Source organism: Bos mutus, chromosome 23 (genome assembly GCF_027580195.1).
Source record: "Bos mutus isolate GX-2022 chromosome 23, NWIPB_WYAK_1.1, whole genome shotgun sequence".
Classification (NCBI taxonomy): domain Eukaryota; kingdom Metazoa; phylum Chordata; class Mammalia; order Artiodactyla; family Bovidae; genus Bos; species Bos mutus.
In genome coordinates, this window is record NC_091639.1 from 22551175 (window position 1) to 22577103 (window position 25929).

Below are 25929 nucleotides of genomic sequence, written 5' to 3' on the forward strand. Positions count from 1 at the left end.
TACACACACAAGATATATACAAGCATTTCTGCAACATTCCAAAGTACTATGTCCCAAGGAAAATAATTTTTATGAGCTGAACTAGCCTCTTTTTTTTTAATGGAATGCCATTTTTACTTGAAGGAAAGAATGACCCAGAATTATGGCTGTTTAGACTTGGACATTTGGTGGACATTTTCTTGAAAATGAACATGAGCATCTCCATTCAAGAAAATAAATGACAGATGACAATTCACAGTACTTCCCTTGATAAAAGGTAAGCTCTCCAGAGAAAATCAGATTTCTGGAAAATGTGTGTCCAATCACTGTAAGACTGAGAGTTTCTCAGTACCGACAAACTTTTCTCTTGGGATCTGTGGTAATATTAAAACAAATAATGATTTTTTAAATAGTCTGATTCCAGTGTTGATTTACAGGAATCAACACTGAAAGATGTACATAACTTAGGTTGTACATAACTTAGTGAAACACTACATTACTTTAAAAACTCATGAATTAGTAAAAGATCCATTCAATGTCCAAGATAGGCCTGTGGATTTTAATGTAACAAAACAGAAAATATTCAACAGTGATGTTTCAGGTTCACTTGATAAAAGAAAGAAACAAAAACCCTCAAACCCTGAGAAACTACAAATTTTGTAATTTTTAGTATCAGAGTTGAATAGCTGAAATAATCAAAGACATTCAGATAATCAGAGACAATTATCTACTAAGTAAAAATACTACTTTAACATATTTGTAAGGCTGTATGTTTTGTCATATACTTCAACCAAAATAACAATTTAAATGCAGAAGCAAATACAAAAATCCAGTGGTGTTCTAATGAGACAGACAGTTCAGTCACTAAGTCATGTCTGACTCTTTGCAACTCCATGGACTGCAGCACACCAGGCTTCCCTGTCCATCACCAACTCCCAGAGCTTGCTCAAACTCATGTTCATTGAGTTGGTGATGCCATCCAACCATCTCATCCTCTGTCATCCCCTTCTACTCCTACCTTCAATCTTTCCCAGCATCAGGGTCTTTTCAAATGAGTCAGTTCTTCGCATCAGGTGGCCAAGTATTGGAGTTTCAGCTTCAGGATCAGTCCTTCCGATGAATATTCAGGACTGATTTTCTTTAGGGTGGACTGGTTGGATCTCCTTGCAGTCCAAGGGACTTTCAAGATTCTTCTCCAACACTACAGTTCAAAAGCATCAATGCTTCAGCACTCAGCCTTATTTATGGTCCAACTCTCACATCCATACCTGACCACTGGAAAAACCGTAGCTTTGTAGCTTTGACTAGATGGACCTTTGTCAGCAGAGTAATGTCTCTGCTTTTTAATATGCGGTCTAGGTTTGTCATAGCTCTTCTTCCAAGGAGCAAGCGTCTTTCAATTTCAAGGCTGCGGTCACCATCCACAGTGATTTTGGAGCCCAAGAAAATAAAGTCAGCCACTGTTTCCACTGTTTCCCCATCTATTTGCCATGAAGTGATGGGACCAGATGCCATAATCCTCATTTTTTGAATGTTGAGTTTTAGGCCAGTTTTTTCTGAGACAAGAGACTTGCAAAAATGTAAAATTAAAAGATTTATTCTTCTCACTACCTTCCTTATTTGGGGAAATGGTTCTTTCTCATTTAAAAAAACATATTATTTCTGTTAACATGTAAAGAGTTATCAGTATTATAACCCTGCCTGGGTTGTAATATGTTGGGCCTTCCCACGTGGATTCTCCTGATGCTGTTCCAATTCTCACTCCCATTGCCTGTTCGGTTCTACAAAAACCAATCAGTCTCACTGTGGTAGACTATACGCAGTTCCTGCAGTTTGACAGCGATGACCCGAATCTGAGGATGGAGGCGCGGGTGCTATGGATGGAGCAGGAGGGGCCGGAGTATTGGGATTGGAACATGCAGGGCATCAAGGACACTGCCCAGACTTTCAGAGTGAACCTGAACTCCCTGTGGGGCTACTACAACCAGAGCAAAGTGGGTGAGCAACGCTGGCCCAGATCCAGGTCACTACCCCCACCCCCAGGTACCAGCCAGGTTGCCTCAACACAGGTGGACCCGCTGGGGACCTTCACCCAGCCAGAGTCAGCGGGTCTTTCAGCCAATTTCATTTTCAGTTCAGTTCAGTTCAGTCGCTCAGTCCTGTCCGACTCTTTGTGACCCCATGGACTGCAGCACGCCAGGCTTCCCTGTCCATCACCAACTCCTGGAGTTTACTCAAACTCATGTCCATTGAGTCTGTGATGCCATCCAACCATCTCATCCTCTGTCATCCCTTTCTCCTCCCGCCTTCATTCTTTCCCAGCATCATGGTCTTTTCAAATGGGTCAGTTCTTTGCATCAGGTAGCCAAAGTATTGGAGTTTCAGCTTCAACATCAGTCCTTTCAATGAATATTCAGGACTGATCTCCTTTAGGATGGACTGGTTGGATCTCCTTGCAGTCCAACGGACTCAAGAGTCTTCTCCAACACCACACTTCAAAAGCATCAATTCTTCAGTGCTTAGCTTTCTTTAGAGTCCAACTCTCACATTCATACATGACTACTGGAAAAACCATAGCCTTGACTAGACGGACCTTTCTTGGCAAAGTAATGTCTCTGCTTTTTAATATGCTGTCTAGGTTGGTCATAACTTTTCTTCCAAGGAGTAAGTGTATTTTAATTTCATGGCTGCAGTCACCATCTGCAGTGATTTTGGAGCCCCAAAAAATAAAGTCTGTCACTGTTTCCACTGTTTCCCCATCTATTTCCCATGAAGTGATGGGACAGGATGCCATGATCTTCGTTTTCTGAATGTTGAGCTTTAAGCCAACTTTTTAACTCTCCTCTTTCACTTACATCAAGAAGCTCTTTAGTTCTTCACTTTCTGCCATAAGGGTGATATCATCTGCATATCTGAGGTTATTGATATTTCTCCCAACAATCTTGACTCCAGCTTGTGCTTTTCCAGCCCAATGTTTCTCATGATGTACCCTGCATGTGAGTTAAATAAGCAGGGTGACAATATACAGCCTTAAAGTACTCCTTTCCCGATTTGGAACCAGCCTGTTGTTTCATGTCCAGTTCTAAATGTTGCTTCTTGACCTGCATACAGATTTCTCAGGAGGCCGGTCAAGTGCTCTGGTATTTCCATCTTTTTGAGAATTTTCCACAGTTTGTTGTGATCCACACAGTCAAAGGCTTTAGCGTAGTCAATAAAACAGAAGTAGATGTTTTTCAGGAGCTCTCTTGCTTTTTCGATGATCCAATGGATGTTGGCAATTTGATCTCTGTTTCCTCTGCCTCTTCTAAAACCAGCTAGTGAAGTAATGCTCAAAATTCCCCAAGCCAAGCTTCAACAGTGCATGAACTGTGAACTTCCAGATGTTCAAGCTGGATTTAGAAAAGTCAGAGGAGCCAGAGATCAAATTACCAACATCCACCAGATCACGGAAAAGGACGGCGGCAGACACGGCAGCTCAGATCACCAAGCGCAAGTGAGAGGCCTCTGGTGATGCACAGTGCTACAGAAACTACCTGGAGGGCACGTGCGTGGAGCAGTTCCACAGATTCCAGGAGAACAGGAGGACACGCTGCTGCGCACAGGTAGGAGGGGCGCGGGGCCTCCCTGATCTCCCCTTGGACTGGAGCTGGCTTCCCACGAGGAGAGGAAAGTGGAATCAGTATCAGAATACCACTCTTCCTTCTAGGCGGGAGAGGGAGGAATCCTTCTAGGTTCTCTGCTGGGGTCCAGCCCCGGCTGATTCAGGGTATTCGAAGCGGGGACGACGTCGGCAAGGATCAGGATACAATAGCTTCAGTTAGATATTAATTAGAGATATAAAGAGTAATAGAATGAGGATAGCTCAGTAGGAAAATTCAGTGGAGAAAAGAGGCTGAGTAGCTTGGTTTACGCGGGAGACCAATAAAACTTCAAGACAAGAAGTTTGCACCACTTATGTAGGCCACAGGCGTCCTTCCGTTCTCCCGAAGGAGAGGAGACACTGAGGCCTCCCCGGTCAGATCTTAGAAGCCCAGGCATAATTAGTAAGCATGGCATGTTCCATGCTCCAGATGGAGACTCAGCCAGAATTTGAGAGAGAGAGAGACATGGGGAGACCAGTCTTTCGAGGAACTGATCCCAATTCTTTATTTTCCATGGTCTACTTTTATACACTGAGATGTTATGCAAAAGTCACGTGGGTCAGCAGTCCTGACTTTTATTAAAGTCAGGTGCTTCATACAAATGTATACAGAGGTCTTAGGGGTGTTACATCATCTTCTGGCCAGGGGGCCTGCTGACAATTTATGACCCTCTCCTTGTGACAGCAGTCAGTCAACCAGGACACTTATTTCTCCAGGGGTGATTATTCTTAAAACAGACGCCACCCAAATAAAGTTACGTTCCTATAGGGTGAGGGTGTAGTGGGTTTTAGTTAAGAAAAGAATTTACTTAGCCTAAGGTCTAATGTAATTTATATCAAAGGTTAATACTTATTTCTTCTATATATTCATTAATGTGTGGAAGGGCAGGGGATGTGGAGACTTAGCAACAAACATTGGCTCAACAAATGAAAAACCCTTCACCAATACAATTTCTAATCAGCCCACTATACTTATACTAATGGTTTTCTAACTTTTCTAAGGAACCTGTTTTTAGAAGGTTTAAAGCATTTCGTGCCTCTCACAGTTGGGAGGCTGTAAGCAATCACATGTGGCTGGACAAGCCTGTCAGGCAGGCTAGAGAACCTTCAGAGGAGTTTGGAGGTTAAAACACTCTTGTCATGCCCAGGAGTTTTTATTAACTGGAGCTCTAGGTTAACTCCTTCTCTGAAAGAGGTGGTTGGGGACAGCCCCCCATAAAGTCAGAGGTGTAGGTGAGAGCACATAGTAAAGTAGGCAGGCTCTGGTTATGGGGGTAGATGCTCGAGGATTTCCAGGCGGACTCCTGAGGCTCAATCCCGCCTTTGCGTATGTCAAGCCTCCTTCCTCATGACCTTTGCCATGGGCGGAGTGCCTCACGCTGGCCCCCAACAGTTCTCGTATTCTGTACTAGAGTGATGCATCCAGAGGGCTAGAGTTTCTCTAAGGGACAATTGAGGAATCCAGTCTCATGGGGTTGGAAAGGAAGACTATCCCTGAAGTAACTGATCAATAATTCCCTATGACCTTGACAGCAATATTGGTGAACCACGACTTTTTCTGTCAAGGCCTTGTTCTTGGCCTGAAAACATCTTTGGAGGTCTGACTCCAGAATTTCTGAGTCATTCATTCTTCACTCAGATTGGGTCCAGAAATCTGTTTTATCCCTTTGAGACCTGGAGCCTTCTACATTAGTGTCCCAGACCCCAGGGTCCAGGCTGGTGTCTGCTGTTTGTATTTCTTTTCAAACCCACTGTCCTATCCATTCTCAAGATGGTCACATGATGCCTCTTCAATGGCCCATGGAGATAACACAAAGTGTGAATTTTCCGATTCTTCCTCCTTAGACCCTCCAAAGATCCATGTGACTTATCACCCCATCTCTGACCTTGAGGTCACCCTGAGGTTCTGGGCCCTGGGCTTCTACCCTGAGATTTTGCTGACCTGGCAGCATGATGGGGAGGACCTAACTCAGGACATGGAGCTTGTGGAGACCAGGCCTTCAGGGGATGGAACCTTCCAGAAGTGGGTGGCCCTGGTGGTGCCTTCTGGAGAGGAGCAGAGATACATGTGCCATGGGCAACATGAGGGGCTTCAGGAGCCCCTCACCCTGAGATGGCATAAGGAGTGGGATGGATGGTCAACCTTATTATCAGGAAATCAGGAGCCTTCAGGAGAACTTCAGCAAGGTTAGAATTCATGCCTGAAGTCAGGGCCCCTTTCCTTTCTTCCACAGAACCTCCTCAGCCCTCTGTCCCCATCATGGCATCACTGTTGTCCTGGTTCTCCTCATGGTGGCTGTGGTGAGTGGAGCTGTGATCTGGAAGAAGTGCTCAGGTAGGGAAGGGAGGGATCTGAGTTTTCTTGTCTCACTGGGGGTGTCAAGCCCAGGTAGAATCTTGCCTGCCTCATCCCTTGGAAAAACCATCCACACATATGTGCTTGCCAGGTGGAGCTGAGTGCTAACATTTACCTTTCTGTAAAGTATATGTGAACATGAAAACAAATTTTTCACCTTAATCATTCTGATGATGGGGACCTGATTCCTAGCAGTTGAAGGTCAGAGGGGAGGGTCCTGGCTGAGGACAGACCTCCAGGACGGCACTCGGTCCAATGCCTGCACATCTCCTTTTTTCATATTTCCTGACCTTACCTGGGTCTTCAGTGGGCCCAGGACTAAGGGGCTCCTCTAGGATGTCATGGCCCTGCCTCCTCCCTGGCCTATTATGTGATGCTTTCTCCCCACAGGCAGAGGAGGGAGCTATGTTCAGGCTGCTAGTAAGTTTGGTGGGTTGGAGGGTTATCCCTGAGACCCTGGAATAGTACAGATGAGAGCCCATGGGGGATCTCACCCATCCCATAATCCCTCCTTTAGGCTCATCTCCTGTGGGTTCTGACCAGGCCTTGTTCTGTTTTATCCCAAGCAGCGACAGTGCCCAGGGCTGTGATGTTACCTTTCACCAGTCCTAAAGGTGAGACCCTGGAGGGCCTGAAGCAGGAGAGGAGTAGGTCAGAGGTGGCATGACTGGGTAATGGGGATTCTCTGAGTGGGCATTTGGAACATACAACGGACTGTTTAGGATGTCAAGACGTTTGTGACTGACTTAAATTTGTTCATGACCATTTTCTTCTAAGTGTGGGACAGCTGCCTATGTGGGACTGAGTGACACAAGATTAGTCTCCCCGCCCCCCACCATTGTGACGTCAGATCCCCTGACCCCTCTTTCTGCAGCTGCATCTGAATGTATCCGTGCTCCTATTAGCATAACCTGAGGAGGTGGGGAGACTGGCCCACCCCTGTCCACCACTCCCCCTACCCACCCTGACCTGTGTTCTCTTCCCTGTTTGACTCCCCTGTTTCGGCGGAGGCGGGGCTGGGCCCTTTCTACCTTTGTCTTAACATCATGTTGTGCTAAGAAATACTGAAAATAAGAATCTGGATGTGAATTTGTTTTTTCTAATTCATATCATGAGGGTCGATGGGTTAATAAAGAAAAAGATTCTTAAAGTTTGAGATAGGAAACAAACGGAAGCACTGAGAATCTTCCAGCATCTACATGTTTGCTGTGTTGAGTCTGATCTCAGTGGGGCCAGAGAAGGATATGAAGAGGTATGAGCCCTCTCCAGTGAGTTCTGAGTCCTTTGTGAGCTTCAAAGTGGTCACTGGTTGGATGGGTCATCTTCTCTGTTTCTTTGTCCTTGTCCCTTCAGTAGAAACTTGTCCCACCAGAACCTGTGATCACAGGGACTCACAGGCAATCCCAGAGCTCAGCCATATTGGGAATGACTGAGGTGAGTGATCAGAAAGCACTCAGATTGGGGAGGAGTCTTAAATCCACACTTCAACATTTGTATTTTCCTAGGAAGAAAAGGGCTAGAGATGCATGTTGGTTTCTCTACCCTACATAGGTACATAGCCAGGTGGAAGACTGAAGAAGTGTCATCAGCTCAAAATAATGAAAACCAACGGATTTCTTTGAAACTATTACCTAAATGGATTTCTCACTCATTCCTTAGTGTAAACAACAGAATACAAATTTTTCTGTTACATAAATGAAAATTGTGTGTATGTGTACTCTTGAGAGTCCCTTGGACTGCAAGGAGATCCAACCAGTCCATTCTGAAGGAGATCAGCCCTGGGATTTCTTTGGAAGGAATGATGCTAAAGCTGAAACTCCAGTACTTTGGCCACCTCATGTGAAGAGTTGACTCATTGGAAAAGACTCTGATGCTGGGAGGGATTGGGGGCAGGAGGAGAAGGGGACGACAGAGGATGAGATGGCATCACTGACTCGATGGACATGAGTCTGAGTGAACTCCAGGAGTTGGTGATGGACAGGGAGGCCTGGCGTGCTGCGATTCATGGGATCGCAAAGAGTTGGACACGACTGAGTGACTGAACTGAACTGAACTCATTTCATTTCATTTCAGGAAAAGCCACAGAATAAGCTTGAAGTTACACAGCCAGGAACAGAATCCACAATCCTCCTAGGTGGGGTTCCACTAGGACCCACTGGCCCCAGCTGAGCACAGATGTGACAACTCACACCACTGACCCCGTACCGGGCTGGGACTACTTTCATTACTTCTCTTGGCAAATGGGTGTCGTTACTGCCATTCATGCCACCTTTGCCAAATGCATTCTTCACTGTTTCAGCTTATGTCACCACACTCTGAGCCAGAGTCAGTATGTGGTCACCTCACTGTGGACTTATGCTGTGTCCACCTGCAAGAATGTTGGGGAAGCAAGTTTTCCTCTCATATGGAGGGAAGTAGTCTCTGCCTTCTACCAGGGCACTTAAAGTCTGGAATTCCCCTAACATGGGAAGAGGGCACAGTTACTGGGGGTGGAGGTTGGGAATGAGAGATGGAAAAAGAATGACAAATTTCATTTTGGTTTTGGCTGTGTTCAAACATTGCTACAGACCAGTGACTCTTTGTGCCTCCCATTTCTCCCCTTTTAAATGTGTTTGGGGCTTTCCTGGTGGTCCACTGGTTAAAAATCTGCCTGACATTGCAGGGAACATGGTTCAATCCGTGTTCCAGGAAGATCCCACACGCCGCAGAGCAACAGAGCCCACTGGCCACAACTACTGGAAACCACATGCTCTAGAGCCTGTGCTCTGCAACAAGAGAAGCCACCACAGCGAGAAGCCCCCGCTCTCCACTACTAGAGAAAGCCCTTGCACAACAATGAAGACCCAGCACTACCAAAAATAAATAGATAGATAAAATGTTTTTAAAAAGTGTATGAAGTTATCCTATGCCCTCCCACCATTGTACAATAGATCTTGATACAAATGGCAAGATTCCATTATTTTATATGGAAGACTAATATTCCTCTTACATTTTCATATCCTTTCAATCATCGATGGGCACTTAGCTGTCCCTATATCTTGACTATTGTAGTAATAATACTTCAGTGCACATGGGGGTGCACATCTCTTTTCTCTCCACTGATCAAGCTGGTTTTAATTGTTGACACAAAAACTTGCATGTTTCATACTAAAACTTGCCGGGAGCCACCACAGGAGATCCCACCCATGACAAAGGTCATGTGGACAAGACCTGACAGGCAAAGGTAGATCAGGACTCGAGGGAGTCCTGGACTTGCTCAAGCATCTACCACGAAACCAAAATCTGTCTACTGTTTACTATATTATGCTTTCACCAACTCTTCTGACTTTAACAGGGGGCTATCCCCGACCACCTTTCTCTGAAGAAAATCAACTTAGGGCTCTAGTTAATAAGTCTCCTGGGCTTGAAAGGAGTATTTCCATTCTAACCCCTCTGTCACCATTTTAGCTTGCTTGGCAGGTTTATCCACACTCTTGCAACTAACGCATATGATTGTTCACAACACCCCAAGCATAACCTTCGAGCGATAAAAAAGCTTTATTAAAATAATACTGCATTGTTGAGCCAATGTTTGCTACCGAGTTTCCTTGCCCTTTACCCAAGGTGCACCTGGGAGTGCATTAGCTAGTATAGTTGGTATGCAAGAAACGCGAGCAGTAGCCTTGGCATTAGCAACATAAGACCTTTGAGTTAATAAGTGCTTTCTTTGTTGTAGCCACTGCACCTTTGCTCCATAAGAATGTAACATTATTTAGTAGATTGGATGAATAAAGAGAAACACTTTAAGGGAAAACAAGTTTTCTGGTTGACCAACCTTTATCAGAAAAGAGTCATAAAATGTTGGCAGGCCACAGGGCCAGAAGATAATGTACATAACACAAAGACCCTTGTAAATGAAAAGGTATGCAGAAAACATCCTGGTCCCCATGAAGGTCAAACTGATGTAATGTTGAGCTGACTCTGCGTGACTTTGTATCTTTCACTTCTGGAAATGTGTGTAACTCAGGATATAAAAGCTCCTTCTAAAATAAAGCTGCAGACCCAGCTTCATCAGAGCTTGGTCTCCCCGGGTCTTTCTTTCTCTCTCTCTCTCTCTCTCTCTCTCTCTCTCTCTCTCTCTCTCTCTCTTTTCAGGCTGATTCCCTGGAGCACAGAGGCTCTCTGAGTTCACTTTTTTGCCCAGGCTTCTAAGAACCAATCGAGAAGGCGCTCTGCATCTTCACTCCGGAGAGAAGGCATTCTGCATCTTCGCTCCTTCGAGAGGGTGCCTGTGGCCTCCGTGAACAGAGCAAGTCCTGTGACAGGGGCTTTATTGTCTTTCTGTGTAAACCAAGGAATATCAGCCTCCTTCTCTCTCCTTTACTCTCTCACTGATGCCGTTCATCCTGAGGGTATCCCTGGCTCCTGCTGGGGCTGGACCCCAGTAAAAACTGGCCCTGCACAGGTGTCTAATGAACGACCTTTTGACAGCAGAGCCCCCTTGACAATCATGCACCACCATGTTTTAACATGGGTCCCCTGAAGAAGCAAGTAATTCAGATGCGGCTCTGAAGAGCAGATTACCTCACCTTTTTTGTGCCTCCAATGTCCTTTTCCTGCGCCTAAAACCACCCTGCTTGGGGGATGGGGTGGGGGAGGAGGAGACAGGCATTTGGCTTGTAGGATCTTATTTCCCCCACCAGGGATTGAACTCAGGGCCCTTAGCAGGGAAAGTGCTGAGTCCTACTCACTGGACCACCAGGGAATTCCCCTGGCCTGCTTCTTTGTCCTGGAAATATCACAAGCCCCTGGCCTTTGGGGAAGAAAACATTCGATCTGTCCTCCCAGCACCTCACTTGGCTGCCTTGTGGCTAAATCCTTTCTTTGCTGCCAACCTTGGCATGTTGCAGTTTTGACTCGCTGCTAACTGGGCAGATGAACCTGTCTCAGTAACATCCTCACTTCCAGGAGGGCTCTAGGCTTTACAGCCTTGCCTTCTGCCTCCCACTTGCCTTCCAGATAGCAGCAGCGGAGGGAGGTGCAGGCAGAAGGGCTTCCATTAGTAGAGGCTTGACTGGGTGGGGAGGGCAGGGGCATGGCGCTGGCCAGTCAGAGGCACCTGAAGAAGAGCTTGGGGCTCGGTCCAGGGTGCACCCTTTGGGGCCCAGCTGGCAGGCAGGGCATCACGGTCCTCAGCGGAGAGACGGCTGCTGCACCATAATCTTGTTCCAGACGCCCAGGCCCAAGGGCCTGGACAGCACAGCCTGATGGGTGGAGGAAGCTGAGGCCTCGGGACCGATCCCAGAGGGCAGCCAGCAGCTCCTCCAGGCCAGTTCAACTGATCTCAGGGTGGGCAGACAGGTGAGTGAGACCAGTGAGGAGCAGAGACAGAGACATCTGTTCAGAGCTCTTCAGGCCACGTTGCCCAGGTGGTTTGCCGACAGGTTCAGGTACCCCAGGCGCAGCCTTTCTGGATCAGGTAGCTGACCAGGGTCCATGAGGCCTGGGTCACTCTCACTAGCAGCCACAGCACTTAGCTCCAGATGCAGGAGGCTGTGGGCCAGCAGGCTGCTCAGGGCCTAGGCTAGGGCAGTGGCGCCCAGGCCATTGTAGGACAGAGCCAGTGTCTTCAGGCACTGGGTGTCTTGGAAGGTGCTGCTCAGGGCCGCCTGGTGGCTCAGGGAAAAGGTGCGGCTTAAGTTACAGGCTTGGGGGTACACAGTGCTGAGTGAGGGGCAGGCCCGCAGGACGGAGGCCAGAGCCTGGCCACAGCCATCCCACCAGGAGTTCCCCTAGCTGGTGGCAGACGGCAGCCTCATCCTGCAGCTGCTCGCTCCTCTGTGCTCTAGCCTTGGTCTTGCTCAGCTGGCAAAACTTGTGGTCCAGCCTCATACTCAGGGGTTTGTTCACCCAGTCGCCCCACCCAGGGTTCCGGACATTCTGCGTTCTCCATCGCCATGGCTGCCACATTTCTTTTTGAGTTAGTGTTTTCATTTTCTTCAGATAAACATCCAGAAGTAGAATTGCTAGATCACGTGGTAGTTCCATTTTTAATTTTTTGAGAGATCTCCATACTGCTTTCCAAATTGGCTGCTCTAATTTTATATTCCCACCAACAGTGCATAAGAGTTCCTTTTTCTCCACATCCTCTACATTTGTAGAAGACTTTAATTAAAGTCCAGCTTATCAGTTATTTCTTTCATGGATTGTGCCTTTAGTGTTGTATCTAAAAAATCATTACCGTACCCAGAATTCATCAAGGTTCTCTATATCACCTTCTGGGTGTTGTACAGTTTAACATTTTACATTCAGGTCTATACTCCATTTTGAGTTAATTTCTGTGAAGGGTGTAAAGTCTGTGTGAGACTGATATTTTTTCATATAGATGTCCAGTTGTTCCAGCACCATTTATTAAAGAGGCTATCTTTCCTCCATTGTAGTGCCTTGCTCTTTTGTCAAAGGTCAGTTGACAATATTTATGTGGGTCTATTTCTAGGCTCCTCATTCTATTCAGTTGATCTACATTGTCCCTTAGCACCCACAGGGGATTAATTTCAGGGCCCCTCAAAGATACCAAAGTCTTTGGATGCTCAAGTCCCTTTTAAATGATGTCATAGTGTTTGTACATAACCTACACACATCCTCCTGTGTACTTTAAATCATCTCTCCTCCTCCTCCAAGTCGCTTCAGTCATGTCCCACTCTGTGCGACCCCATAGACGGCAGCCCACCAGGCTCCCCCGTCCCTGGGATTCTCCAGGCAAGAACACTGGAGTGGGTTGCCATTTCCTTCTCCAATGCATGAAAGTGAAACGTGAAAGTGAAGTCGCTCAGTCATGTCTGACTCTTAGCGACCCCATGGACCACAGCCCACCAGGCTCCTCTGTCCTCGGGATTCTCCAGGCAAGAGTACTGGAGTGGGGTCCCATTGCCTTCTCCAAATCATCTCTAGGTTACTTCTAATACCTGTAATACAATACCTGTAATTGCTATGGAAATGGTTGTAAATACAATGTAAATGCTATATGAATAGTTCCCAGTGTATAGTAAACTCAAATTTTGCTTTGGGGAACTTCTGGGAATTTTTTTTTTTTTCATCTTGGGGGCAGTGGTTTGCCCTGTTTCCTCTCTTTTATGAATTCTAGAAGAACTGGTAATTTTTCAGCTCATTCAGGTTTTTAGTTGTCTTAAGGACAGAAATGTAATTTCCAAGCTGCTTATGTAGAACTGAAACCAGAAACTCCCCAAAGATCTTTTCATGGAACTTCCATTTTCCATTTCTAGAAAAGATGGGCTATAGTATGTGGACAAATCCTTGCACTGAAAAGCAGTAAAAATACCATGTTAAACTCAAAAACCATCTTCTTAAAAGCATCAATGAGTTGACAAGATAGTAATAAATGACTTAGCCTCCCAAAGAAGGGAAAGATCCTGCTTGCCCTTCATAGAGAACAGTGTCCTGGAAATGGAGAAGCAGCCCTGTAAGTTTATTGCACCAGAGTCCAAACAGGCAGGCCTACACTTCCAGCTCTTCGCCCCAAGTCCCTGACGTTTTCACCCATCTGTCTTCCTTCAAACTTTAAACCAAGTTTTTAAAATTCTGATTATAATGTATACAGAAATTCTATAATATATATGGTAACGTATGTTCACTATAGAAAATTTATAAAATGATGAAAATAAATGATAATAAAAATAGCTGTAGCCTTCACACTTGGAAATATTCTGTTGTATTTTCTTCTAGTTTATTATATAAACTGATGCTGCCCAGGTGCCAAAGCTCTAAGTTGATGGGTACAGATCTCAGTGGCCCCAAGCCCTGTGTCTGTATCTCTGCCTTCCAACCAGTGATGATGGATGGTCCTGCACATACCTAAGGTCACCTCTCAGCTTGAGCATAAGATTGGGCCCCTGCTTCCCCCAATAATCAACTTCCTAGTCTCTACTGTATCACTCATTCTTGCATACAAATGTGCTATAATATTAATACCTCTCATTAGAACAAACAAAATGAAACCAAATAAATGAAAACAAAATGGTCCCATTAAAATCCACCACTTGATGCCATATCCCCCTCCAACCAGTGCCCCATTTCTATGACTTTCCTTATAGAACAATACTTGAGTCCATGCTCTCACCTACTGTGCTGTCTTTTATTTTTATCAGATACATATATGCACATATCTTGAAAAATAAATACTACTACAAGGCCTGTTAATGGAAATAATTGAGTGAGTGAAAGTCACTCAGTCGTATTCAACTCTGTGCAACCCCACGGATTGCAGCCTCTGTCCATGGAACTCTCCAGGCAAGAATACTGGAGTGGGTAGCCATTCCCTTCTCCAGAGGATCTTCCTGACCCAGGGAATGAACCCAAGTTTCCCGCATTTCATGCAGATTCTTTGGCATCTAAACCACCAGGGAAGCCTCCCAATCTTCCATACATCCCATTTCTGATTCCAGAGCCAACCTCTTTAACTTTGTGTGTTTCTCTTATTGGTATTTCTGTTCCTCTAAATAGCACATTCATAATACTCCTTCTTTGTTTTTGTGTGTGTATCCTTTTAGTGAATTAGCTCTCTTTAACATACCTGCTGCTGCTGCTGTCATTCAGTCGTGTCCGACTCTTTGAGACCCCATAGACGGCAGCCCACCAGGCTCCCCTGTCCCTGGGATTCTCCATGCAAGAATACTGGAGTGGGTTGCCATTTCCTTCTCCAATGCATGAAAGTGAAAAGTGAAAGTGAAGTCGCTCAGTCATGTCTGACTCTTAGTGACCCCATGGACTGCAGCCTACCAGACTCCTCCGTCCATGGGATTTTCCAGGCAAAAGTACTGGAGTGGGGTGCCATTGCCTTCTCCTTTAACATACCACAATCCTTCAAATAGTTGTTTTATAATTTTTATTAGCTCAGTGTTCAGTGTCTACATTATTATGACCATATAAACAAATGCTACTCACAGCTAAGCATTTAGTAGACTGTGATAATTTTTCTCCCTTGAATTTTTAAAAACATTGTTCTGGAGTTAATAAATGTCTTATGCCTTCATTTGCTTAGTTTCTGTTGTATTGATTATGAGATCACTCCCAAATTTCCTCCACAGCCTAAGTCCTTATGAATATATTCAAGCACATCAGATATTCTACCAACTTCGTCTCTTTGCACACTTTCCCACGGCCCTCGGTGCTGCCACATGGGGACAGGTTCCTGCTCGCATGGGCATGGCTGACATTCGGAATCTCCTTCACTTCATCCCAGGCTGACCTCTGCCTCTCTTTCCTACTGGCTTGCCCTGTTGCCTGGATCTCACATGTTCCCCTCTTTGGTTTTCAAAAACACTGTCCCTTTACTCCATCTTGTTAGTATCCTGAGAAAGGGAACATGTAAAGTAAAATATTGAAACTCTAAATATCTAAAAAAAAATCCCCTGGAGAAGAGCATGCCAACCCACTCCAGTATTCTTGCCTGAAGAATTCCATGGACAGAGGATCTGGTGGGCTACAGTCCATGGGGTCTTAAAGAGTTGGACACGACTGAGTGACTAGTGCATGCACACACACACACACACAAATCTAAAAATGTCTTTAGGCTACTAGCACTTACTGCTGCTGCTAAGTCGCTTTAGTCCTGTCTGACTCTGTGCAACCCCATAGACGGCAGCCCACCAGGCTCCCCCATTCCTGTGATTCTCCAGGCAAGAACACTGGAGTGGGTTGCCATTTCCTTCTCCAATGCATGAGAGTGAAAAGTGAAAGTGAAGTCACTTAGTCATGCCCAACTCTTCTCGACCCCATGGACTGCAGCCTACCAGGCTCCTCCATCCATGGGATTTAACAGGCAAGAGTACTGGAGTGGGGTGCCATTGCCTTCTCCACTTACTCACATAGTGACTTGGTATAGAATTCTGTCTTGGAAATAATTTCCCTCAGAATTTAGAAAGCATTGCTTCAGCATTTTCTAGCTTCTCCAGAGCAGATTTTTTTTCCCTCTTGAAGTTTTCTAAGTCTCTTCTTTTTAAAAAATCTTATTTACTTTGTCTTTGGTTGCGCTGGATCTTCGTCGCTGTCCAAGGGCTTTCTCTAGTTGCACCTAGCGGGGCGCGCTCCTCTTGTTGTGGAGCACAGGCTCTAGGCTTGCGGGCTCAGTAGTCGGGGTGAGCAGTAGGGCGAGTGGGCTGTGTAGTTGCGACACACAGGCTCAGTAGTTGTGGTGCCTGGGCTTAGTTGCTCTGGGCATATGAAATCTTCCCAGACTAGGGCTGAGACCTGTGTCCCCTGCATTGGCAGGTGGATTCTTATCCATTGTGCCACCAGGGAAGTGCTCAAGGTCTCTTCTTTGCACCCTTTTCACCAAAATTTCACCTGTGATATATCTTTGTGTGGATCTGTTTTCATCTTCTGTGCCGAGAACTTGGTTGGGACCATTCAAAGTATAAACTTTTGTCTGTCAAACTCTGAGAAACTTTCTTGAAATTTTAAAAATATTTGCTACTTTCCATTCATGTTGAAACTTATGTTCTTGATGTGTTGGAATCCCTTGCTGATAACCCAGAACTCATGGTTCTTCTTTCCTTCTTGCCATTTCTTCTCCATTTTGTAGCACTAAATGGAAGTACAACTTAATTTTCTAATTCTTCTATTAAATTATTTATTTCTATGATCATATTTCTAATTTCTAAGAGTGCTTTCTTCTTCTCTGTATACAATAATATGTAATTCTGGTCTTTTTTCATATGCCATATCTTTTTTGCATCTTTTATATATTATTGATTATAGTCATATGGAATCCATTAGGTCTCTTGATTATCTTCTTTTATGATTTCTGCTGAATGTTCATTTCCCTTATGACAGTTAAAGCACCATATCACCAGGGTCTTACCCTTGCTCTTCCTTCTGTTTCCAGGAACTAGCAGATCCTGACCCACTGGAGGCCTCAAAACATATCCTGGATGATGGACTTTAGTGTGGCTCAGGCAGTTAAGCCACATTGCCACTTGATGTCCTCCTGACTTCTGAACCTAGCAGCCTCTTATCATAGAACATTCTGGAACACTGCAACAGTTCACTAGCACGGGGTGCAGAGTCATGCCTGCTACCTCATGGACTGGGACCTAATGGAAAACAGGTCACAAAGGTTTCTGAGGGAAGATATCCTGGGTTCAATCCCAACCCCAACTCCACCACCTCCTTAAACTCTCTCAGTACAAAATGATCACAAATTGGGTGCTTCATGGGTTTGCTTTGAGGATAAAATTTGACCATGTAAATCACATGGTCTTATTGCCTGAGACATATTAAGTGTTCCTTTATTCACAGTTTTCATTATTATAATGGGCTTCCCTGATGGCTCAGATGGTAAAGAATCCACCTGCAATATGGGAGACTTGGGTTTGATCCCAGGGTGGGGAAGATCTTCCCTGGAGGAGGAAATGGCAACCCACTCCAGTGTTCTTGCCTGAGAAATCCCATGGGCAAAGAAGACCGGCAGGCTACAGTCCATGGGCTCACAAAGAGTCAAACACGACTGAGCACATCATCATTATATTGACTACAGCATTTAGATAAGTTCCACTCTTTTGCTTATATAAACCACAACTCAGGAAACATCGTTAAACACATATTAATATTTTTGAGACAGGTGTGATTATCTTCTTAGGATAAATCCTTTTCAGGAATTTAGTTACTTCTCCTTTTTGCTTTTTTTCTGGCCACATCATTTGGCATGTAGGATCTTAGTTCCTCAGCCAGGGGTTGAACCCATGTCCCCTGCATTGGAAACAGGGTCTTAACCATTGGGAAGCCAGAAGAGTCCCAGGAACTTAGTTATTTCTGCATCAAAATACAAGCACACTTAAACTGTAGAGATGATTTGCAAAAGTGCCCTTTAGGAATTTTACACTACTTTGGGTGGGAGGGAGGCTCAAGAGGGAGGGATATATCTATATACTTATGGCTGATTCACCTTGTTGTACAGCAGAAATCAACACAACATTGTAAAGCAATTATCCTCCACTAAAAATAATTTTTTTATACTACTTTATTTCAAAGTTGAAAAAAGCCTGTTTATTAAAATTTAATATACTCAATTCTTTTACTCCCCCCTCCAAATTCTATACTTCAGGATAGAGATGAGCAAAGGAGTCTGTATTTTAGATAGCTTTCTGTGAGTGGTTGAGAAAGTGGGCTTTGTACTTACCACACTTAATTTTATATTATATAATGTTTTGGTGGGCTTCCTTTGTGGCTCAGCTGGTAAAGAATCGGCCTGCAATGTGGGAGACCTGGGTTTGATCCCTGGGTTGGGAAGATCCCTTGGAGAAGGGAACAGCTACCCACTCCAGTATTCTGGCCTGGAGAATTCCATGGACTATATAGTCCATGGGGTCTCAAAGAGTTGGACACGACTGAGTGACTTTCACTCACTCAATCTTTTGGTATCATTTATATTTAGACCATATCTACAGAATCTAATATTCAATTACTCAATTAAATGTTCCCTTTACTCCTTACTTTGCAAACCTATAATATTCTAAGAGTAAACATAAATTAATAGAGTTGATAAGAAGAGGAGAAAAAAAGAGATTTTGTTTCCCCCAATACTATGACCAGTATATTTTTCCTTATACTGACAATATCCTCCTCATTCACTTTCATCTCTGACTAACTGATCTATTTTGTTTTATTCCATTTCTTAGTCCACATTTTCATTTTTGTTCACATTTATTGCTAATATATTTGTTTGACATTTAACCTATGTTACATGTCAAAGAATTTACACAAATAATGGTGCAAGATAAAGGAACAGCTGGGAGCAGGAGATGTATAAGTACAAGTGGGCAAAAGACAATATGATTGAGAACCACAAGAAACAACAGATAGTACATAAAACTTCAATATTTTAAATTATAAAACATAGAAAATAAAACAACCCAGATATTTTGTGTAAAGAGAAAAATGACAAGCTTGAAAATGCCATCATGGAGCATTAAGAATCAGATTTACTCTCTTGTCTTACACAATGACGAATCCAGATAAACATATGAAACAACAGTATTCAGACCCTGGACATCAGGCAGCACAAGCATTGTGACTTCTACAAATAAGAAAACGAAAGCGGCAAGGCCGACAATTGTCCAGCTTCCTTCCTGGAGAGAGCTTCCAGGACACAGTGTGGGAAGGGAGGAGCCCTAAGAGAGCCCAGCAGTCCCAGTGAGTTAAGGGGACAGAGTTGAGAATTGCAGAGACCAGGATGTTAGAATTAGCAGACAGTGACAATAAAAGTTACTATAGATTATTATAGGACTTCCCTGGTGGTCCAGTGGTTAAGACTCTGCCTTCCAATGCAGGGGGCACAAGTTTGATCCCTCGTCAGGGAACTAAGATTGCACAGTGCAGTCAATTTAATAAAAAAATTACTATAAATGTACTTCTTATGTTCAAAAAGTTATACCAGAGACATGAAAGATGTTTAAAAGATCACAATTACAATTCTAGATGAAAATCTCTGAGATAAAAATACACTGGATGTGTATTGGTAGACTGGTAGATTATGGTAGATGTGTAATGGTAGATATGACATTGCAGAAGAAAAGATCAGTGACCTTGAAGACGTAAACATAGAAACTTCCCAAAATTATATGAAGTAATAATTATTAAAGTGTATTATTAAGTTTGGAACATACATTCAAGCAACATTGTTCATAATAATCAAAACACAGAAATAACCTAAATGTCTATGAACACATGAATGAATGAATAAATAAAAGGTGATATATCCACATAATGCAATATTATTTGACCATGGAAAGGAATGAAGTACTGATTCATGCTACAATGGGGATGAACTTTGAAAGTATTTTGCTTTGTGAAAGAAGTCAGTCACCAAAGATTGACATTGTATTATTCCATTTATCTAACGGGTCCGTTTCCTCGAAGAGTCAGACACGACTTGGTGACAACGGGGCCTTAATAAGTGAATCTATAAAGACAGAAAGTAGATTTGTAGTTGCCTAGGGCTCAGGGAATGCTGGATGGAAATGGGGATGACTGCTGAGAAATAATGGATGTGTGGTGATGAAAATGTTTTTGAAAATGTTTTTGGAGTGATGAGAATGTTCTAAAATTGATGTGGTATTTGTTGCATTAGTTCTATGAACATAAAAACTACTGATTAATTAAATTATTGAGTAACATATGTGAATTATATCTAAAAAAAATAAAACTTCTAATGAAAGTGATGGCTCAATTAAATGAAATATAGATGCCAGAACTGCCATGGGAGTTTGTAGAAAGAAAGATGAAAAGGTTCAGAGAAGGGGGCATGCTAGTCTGAATCTACGCTATAGAACTGGAAAACACACAGGTGACTGTTTCCTTGGAGAGACACAAAGGGTACTGTTTATCAGGCAATAAGGAATGCACAGGTAAGGGGAGTATCAAGCTCATTGTGTCTGTCCTTGGTGAGCTGGGGCTGACTCTAGGAGATAATATCACAGAACTTAGCATTAACGTCTCCTTAGCATTAGTGGGGATAATAAGATCCCAGAAAGCCAGAGGACAGGTGACAGCAAGTAAACAAAGTGAGCAGAATTGTCAAAATAGCCATCATTGTCAGAATTGAAACCAGAGAAATTCTGACTGTGAGGAATTTTGGAAATGGGTAACAGACCATTATACTCCTTGGGGCAAGATAGAAGGGCAGCTTACAAGAGTGTTGCCTAATATTTGAGCCAGTAGAAGAATGACAAATAAGCTGAAGGCTGAGATAAACGGCCTCAATAGAAAGTTATGATTCCTTGACCAGTTTCCAGATCTCAGACCCAGAATCCATTAATTAGAGGCCCCCATAGTTTCTGTAACACTATAGCAGGTGTGGTACATTAGTAATTCCCCAAGTCCTTCACTAAAGGAATCAACTGCCACAATACACTGAAGAAAGAAAATGCCCAGATCTTTGCTAGGCTTATTAGACACAGAGTCCAGTTTGACACTAATTCTTAGGGAACCAAAGCACCGTCATGGACTCCCATTAGAAGAGAGGTATATGAGGACCAGGAAATAGTTTGTGTCCTGTCTTAGGTCCACCCATGTCTCAGTGGATTCTCTGTGTCCACACATCCCCCTGTGATTATTTCCCCAGTTTCCAAATGCATCATTGGAATGGCCATGTTTAACAATTGCTGGAACCTCACATTTGTTTGACCTGTGCAATAAAAGTTTGGTGATAATATAGGGCAAGTGGAAGCCCATGAAATAGCCTTTGAACCTTAGCCAGGATAGAAAATTAAAACAATTTTATATCTCAAGGGTAATGAAAGTGCTTAATACCACCCTGGAATACACAAGGGATGTGGGGTGGAGCCTGGTCCAAATATATTAGCAGTGAATTTGCCAGTCTGGTTCTAGCAAAAATTGGATGGATCGTGGTAGATGACAGTGGACTGCTAAGAACTTAACTCAAATTAGTTTAATTGCAGCAGATGTGCCAAATGTGATTTTTTAAATTAATTTATTTTTGACTGCACTGCTGAACAGGCTTTTCTCTAGTTGGGCCAAGTGGGGCTTACTCTCCATTTGTGGTGGGCAGGCTTCTCATTGTGCGGGTGCCCTTTGACCCTAGCCATCATCTTGTGATCCATGACTTTCTCCCTTAAGGCCTGTTCTCACCCTGAGAACACCTCTGACTCCAGCTTTTCTGAGTCATTCAGCCTCCACCAGAATCAGGACCTTTAGTCTGTATTCTCCCCTCACATTTTTAGAGCTCCTGTCTTAGTCTCTCATTCTAGAAACTTCCAAGGACTAATGTAGATCATCCCTGATCACCAAGATGTTATCTAGCTCTTGTGCTGCTTTTTTGAAAACAATGGTCTTGAATGTTCCATAGCTCAGAGGGTAAAAAAATTTCATAATAAGTCTGGGGATCTGATGTACAGCCTGGTGATTATAGTTAATAATAATCCTGTATTGTATACTTTAAAATTGATCTTAATCATTCTCATCACCCTGTCAAACAGACACACACATAAGGCAAGTTGATGAATACATTAATTATCTTCACAGTGTACATATATATCAAAGCAACATGTAGTACATTCTAAATGTATACTGAGTTGTTAAGTATACCTCAGTAAACCTGGGGAAAAAAATCACTGTCTGTCCTTTCTCCGGATGGTCACATGATGCTGCTTCAGTGACCCATGGAGGTAACACAAACTGACTTTTCTGATTCCTCCTCAGACCGTCCAAAGGCACATGTGACCCATCACCCCATCTCTGACTATGAGGTCACCCTGAGGTGCTGGGCCCTGGGCTTCTACCCTGAGGAGATCTCACTGACCTGGCAACGCAATGGGGAGGACCAGACCCAGGACATGGAGCTTGTGGAGACCAGGCCTTCAGGGGATGGAAACTTCCAGAAGTGGGCAGCCCTGGTGGTGCCTTCTGGAGAGGAGCAGAGATACACGTGCCATGTGCAGCATGAGGGGCTTCAGGGGCCCCTCACCCTGAGATGGGGTAAGGAGGGGGTAGGAATGGAGCTTCCTCTCAGATAAAGCAGGAGCCCTTCAGGACTCAGTTCAGCAAGGTCAGGGCTCAAGCCTGAGGTCAGGGCCTCTTCCCTTGCCTCCACAGAACCTCCTCAGCCCTTTGTCCCCATCATGGGCATCATTCTTGTCCAGGTTCTCCTCGTGGTGGCCATGGTGGCTGGAGCTGTGATCTGGAGGAAGAAGTGCTCAGGTAGGGAAGGGAGGGAGGGATCTGAGATTTCTTGTCTCACTGGGGGTTTCAGCCCAGGTAGAAGTTTACCTGCCTGGTTATTGGAAAGTACCCTCCACACACTTGTGGAGTCTGGAGCTGATGCTAACATTTTCCTTTTCTAAAACATGTGTGTTATGAAAGACAAATTTTTTACCTTCCTAATTCCAGTTGGGGACCAGGTTTCCAGCACTTGAACATCAGAAGGGAGGTCCTTGCTGAGGACAGACCTCCAGGAGGGCAGGTGGCCCAATCTTACACATCTCCCTTCTCTGTGTTCCTGATCCTAGCATGAGTTTTGACCACAGTTCCAGAAAGTTCTCTGGGGTCCAGGACTAGGGGTTCCTGTAGGGTCTCATGACTCAGCCTTCTCCCTGGCCTCTCACTTGATATTTTCTTCTCACAGGTGAAAAAGGACAGACCTACACCCAGGCTGCAAGTAAGTATGGAGGGGTGATTCCTGAGACCCTTGTGAGGGTGCAGACAGGAGGCCATGGGGGGCTCACCCTCCTCAAAGTGCCTTCTCCAGTTTCTCTCCTGTGGGTTCTGACCACGTCCTGGTCTTGTTCTCCCCCAGGCAGTGACAGTGACCAGGGCTCTGATGTGTCTCTCACGGTTCCTAAAGGTGAGACCCTGGAGGGTCTAGATTGGAAGGGGGATTGGGGCAGAGGGGACACATTGGGTGCTGGGGATCTTTGAGTGGGACATGTGGGCATGTGGGGGACTGTGGAGAATGTCAGCCCTTACATGATTGACCTGAACTGGTTCCTGATTCTTTTCTCTCACAGTGTGAGACAGCTGTCTTGGGGGACTGATTGATGCTCAGTCCCACTTTGTGACATCAGATCCCCAGACCCCTCTTTCTGCAGCTGCATCCGATTGTGTCTGTGTTCTTATTAGCATAACGTGAGGGTTGGGGAGACTGGTCACCCCTGCCCACCACGCCCCCTCCCACCACCCTGATGTTCTCTTCCCTGATCCACTGTCCTGTTCTGCAGAGACGGGGCTGGGCCATCTCCATTCCTCTTTGCTTCATATGCACTGAGTAATGATGTCTTATTTCCTTTTTGAAGACAAAATCTGTATATATGAATTTGTTTTTACTAATTGGTGCCATGACAGGGATTAAATAATAAAGGTGAAAATTCCTAAAGTTTGAATGAGGAAATAAATTGAAACACCAAGAACCTTCCAGATCCATCCACATCTTTGCTGTGCTGAATCAGCTGCAGGAGAACAGGAGGAGGCTGTGAGGAGCTGAGTGTGGACAGGGCTGTGCCCAGTCAGTGATCCGTGCCTGGTGGGCATGCATGCACTGCCCATGGTCACTCCTGGACTGGTTACTCTTCTCCATTCCGTTGTCCTTGTGCCCTCAGTAAATCCTTGTCCCACCAAGGACCTGTGATCATGGACTGAGAAGTCACCTGGGCCTTGTTGATCTCCAGCACCATGGGCAGGGTGCATTTCTTAAACAGTTAGGCTAGGCTCAGGCCTTGGTCCAATCATTAGCTCCTGTCATTTTTGAATGTGTTTATATTTTGCTTATTTAGTTACTGGTATTATTGTTGTTGGTGTAATGACTGTTCTTTTTCATTTGTAGAGCCCGGTCTCATTCTTCTCTGGGTGACCCCATCTCTGACAACAGCAGGGGTCACTTTGCCTGTCATTGTCCCCACAAGTCAAAGGATCCATGCACACAGGATCTCAGCTGTGTCAAGAGAGAAATTTCAGAGCCATCCAGCTCTTGCTCCCCTTCTAGAGATTTTGCTGGATTCTTCTTTCCAACTTTTCTTCATCTTTTTAAAGGAACCACGTGATGGAACTTGCAAAGAGGAGGGACCCAATAGTTTCATATCTTGACTTAATTCTTGCAGGGTTCTCTCTTCTCTGCAGTCTGCCCCCTTTTCTGCCCTTACATCTTCTAAGGCTACTGTTGGCTCCCGTCTCAACTCATGGATTTAGAAAACAGAGTCTAATAAAATCACAGCAGGTTGAATATAAGAGCTGGAAGCAAAGGATCTTCCTTTCTGAAGAGATAAAGAGCCTTGTGTGTGGTGTGCAGGCTGATTGGTGTGGGAGGGAAGGGAGATCAACCTTTGTGAGTAAAATACAGGCGGCACTGAGGTCAGTGCAAATGGATGTTGTGCTGTAACTGCCACGAGACAGCATGTGGCCTGAGGTCACATCAATAAAGACACTATCTCTGGAATAGGGAAGTGCTTTACTGACCATCTATTGAACTAATATTTGTTGTGTGACAGAGACACGACACACTCTTTTTGCATCTAGGAGAGCTCAATGAACTAACAGCAGACAAACCCTGTCCGCCATGTACAGTGTGTTCTAGGGAGAAGGGGCAGAGCATGACTATGAGCCTAGTAAGTGAGGGAGTGTTTCCCTTACAGGTTGATGAGTGCTCTGAGGAAGGTGACCCAGGGTACAAGTGTGTGGAGACAGGGCAGGTGGCTGTGTTACTAGGCTGGACAGTGGGCCTCATTGAAAAGGTGACCTTTAAGTAAAGATGTGAAGAACATGAAGGAATGTCCACAAGGAGGGCTAGGGGAGGTTCTCTCCAGGCAGAGGAGCCTCCAGGGCAAATGCACGAGGGCAGGAGAATGTTTGTGTTCAAGGGAGAGCCAGGAGGCAGCTGGGGCTGAAGGAAAAGGAATTGCACTCAGATCCCATGTCCGGCCAGATCCTGTGGGCCTCCAGGATGTTAGAGGGGATTGATTTTATCTCAGTAAGCTGTGGGGTCATAGGATGATACCAACAGAGGAGGACCTGCTGTGACTGCTCTCTGGAAGCATCAGCCAGGCTGCTGTGCAGAGTCAGGAGGTGAAGGGCGAGGGAGGCGCAGAGGAGCCTGAGGGAAACAGCACAGGGTCCAGGCTGGGGAGGCTGCTGCTTGTCTGGGGTGTGAGCAGGGAAGATAGTAGTGAGTGAGTGGATTCTTGATCTATTCTGAAAATGCATTTTACAGCATTTCCTGGTGGATTAAACCTGAGTTATGAGAAAGAGTGAAGGAGGACTGCAAATTTTGAGATTCGCAAGTAAGCATGTGGGGCACCTACTGTGGAAATGAGGGGACTCTGGAAGGAACATATTTGAGGAGGCATCGCCATCAGCATTTGGTTTAGGGAGGTGGCAACTGAATTGGGTTTACTAGTCTAGGGTTTAGGTGAGATGACTTGACTGCAGAAATAGATGGAAGTGGTGACACCAT

At 44.7% G+C, this 25929-nt stretch overlaps 1 protein-coding gene across 1 annotated transcript in view; it reads left to right on the forward strand.

The window, feature by feature from the left end:
• LOC106701720 (BOLA class I histocompatibility antigen, alpha chain BL3-7) overlaps positions 1 to 25929 on the forward strand; it is a 117908-nt gene that overhangs the window by 70996 nt on the left and 20983 nt on the right. The window contains 1 exon segment of the mRNA XM_070360905.1: positions 23113 to 23145. Within this exon segment, the coding sequence (XP_070217006.1) occupies positions 23113 to 23145 (33 nt within the window).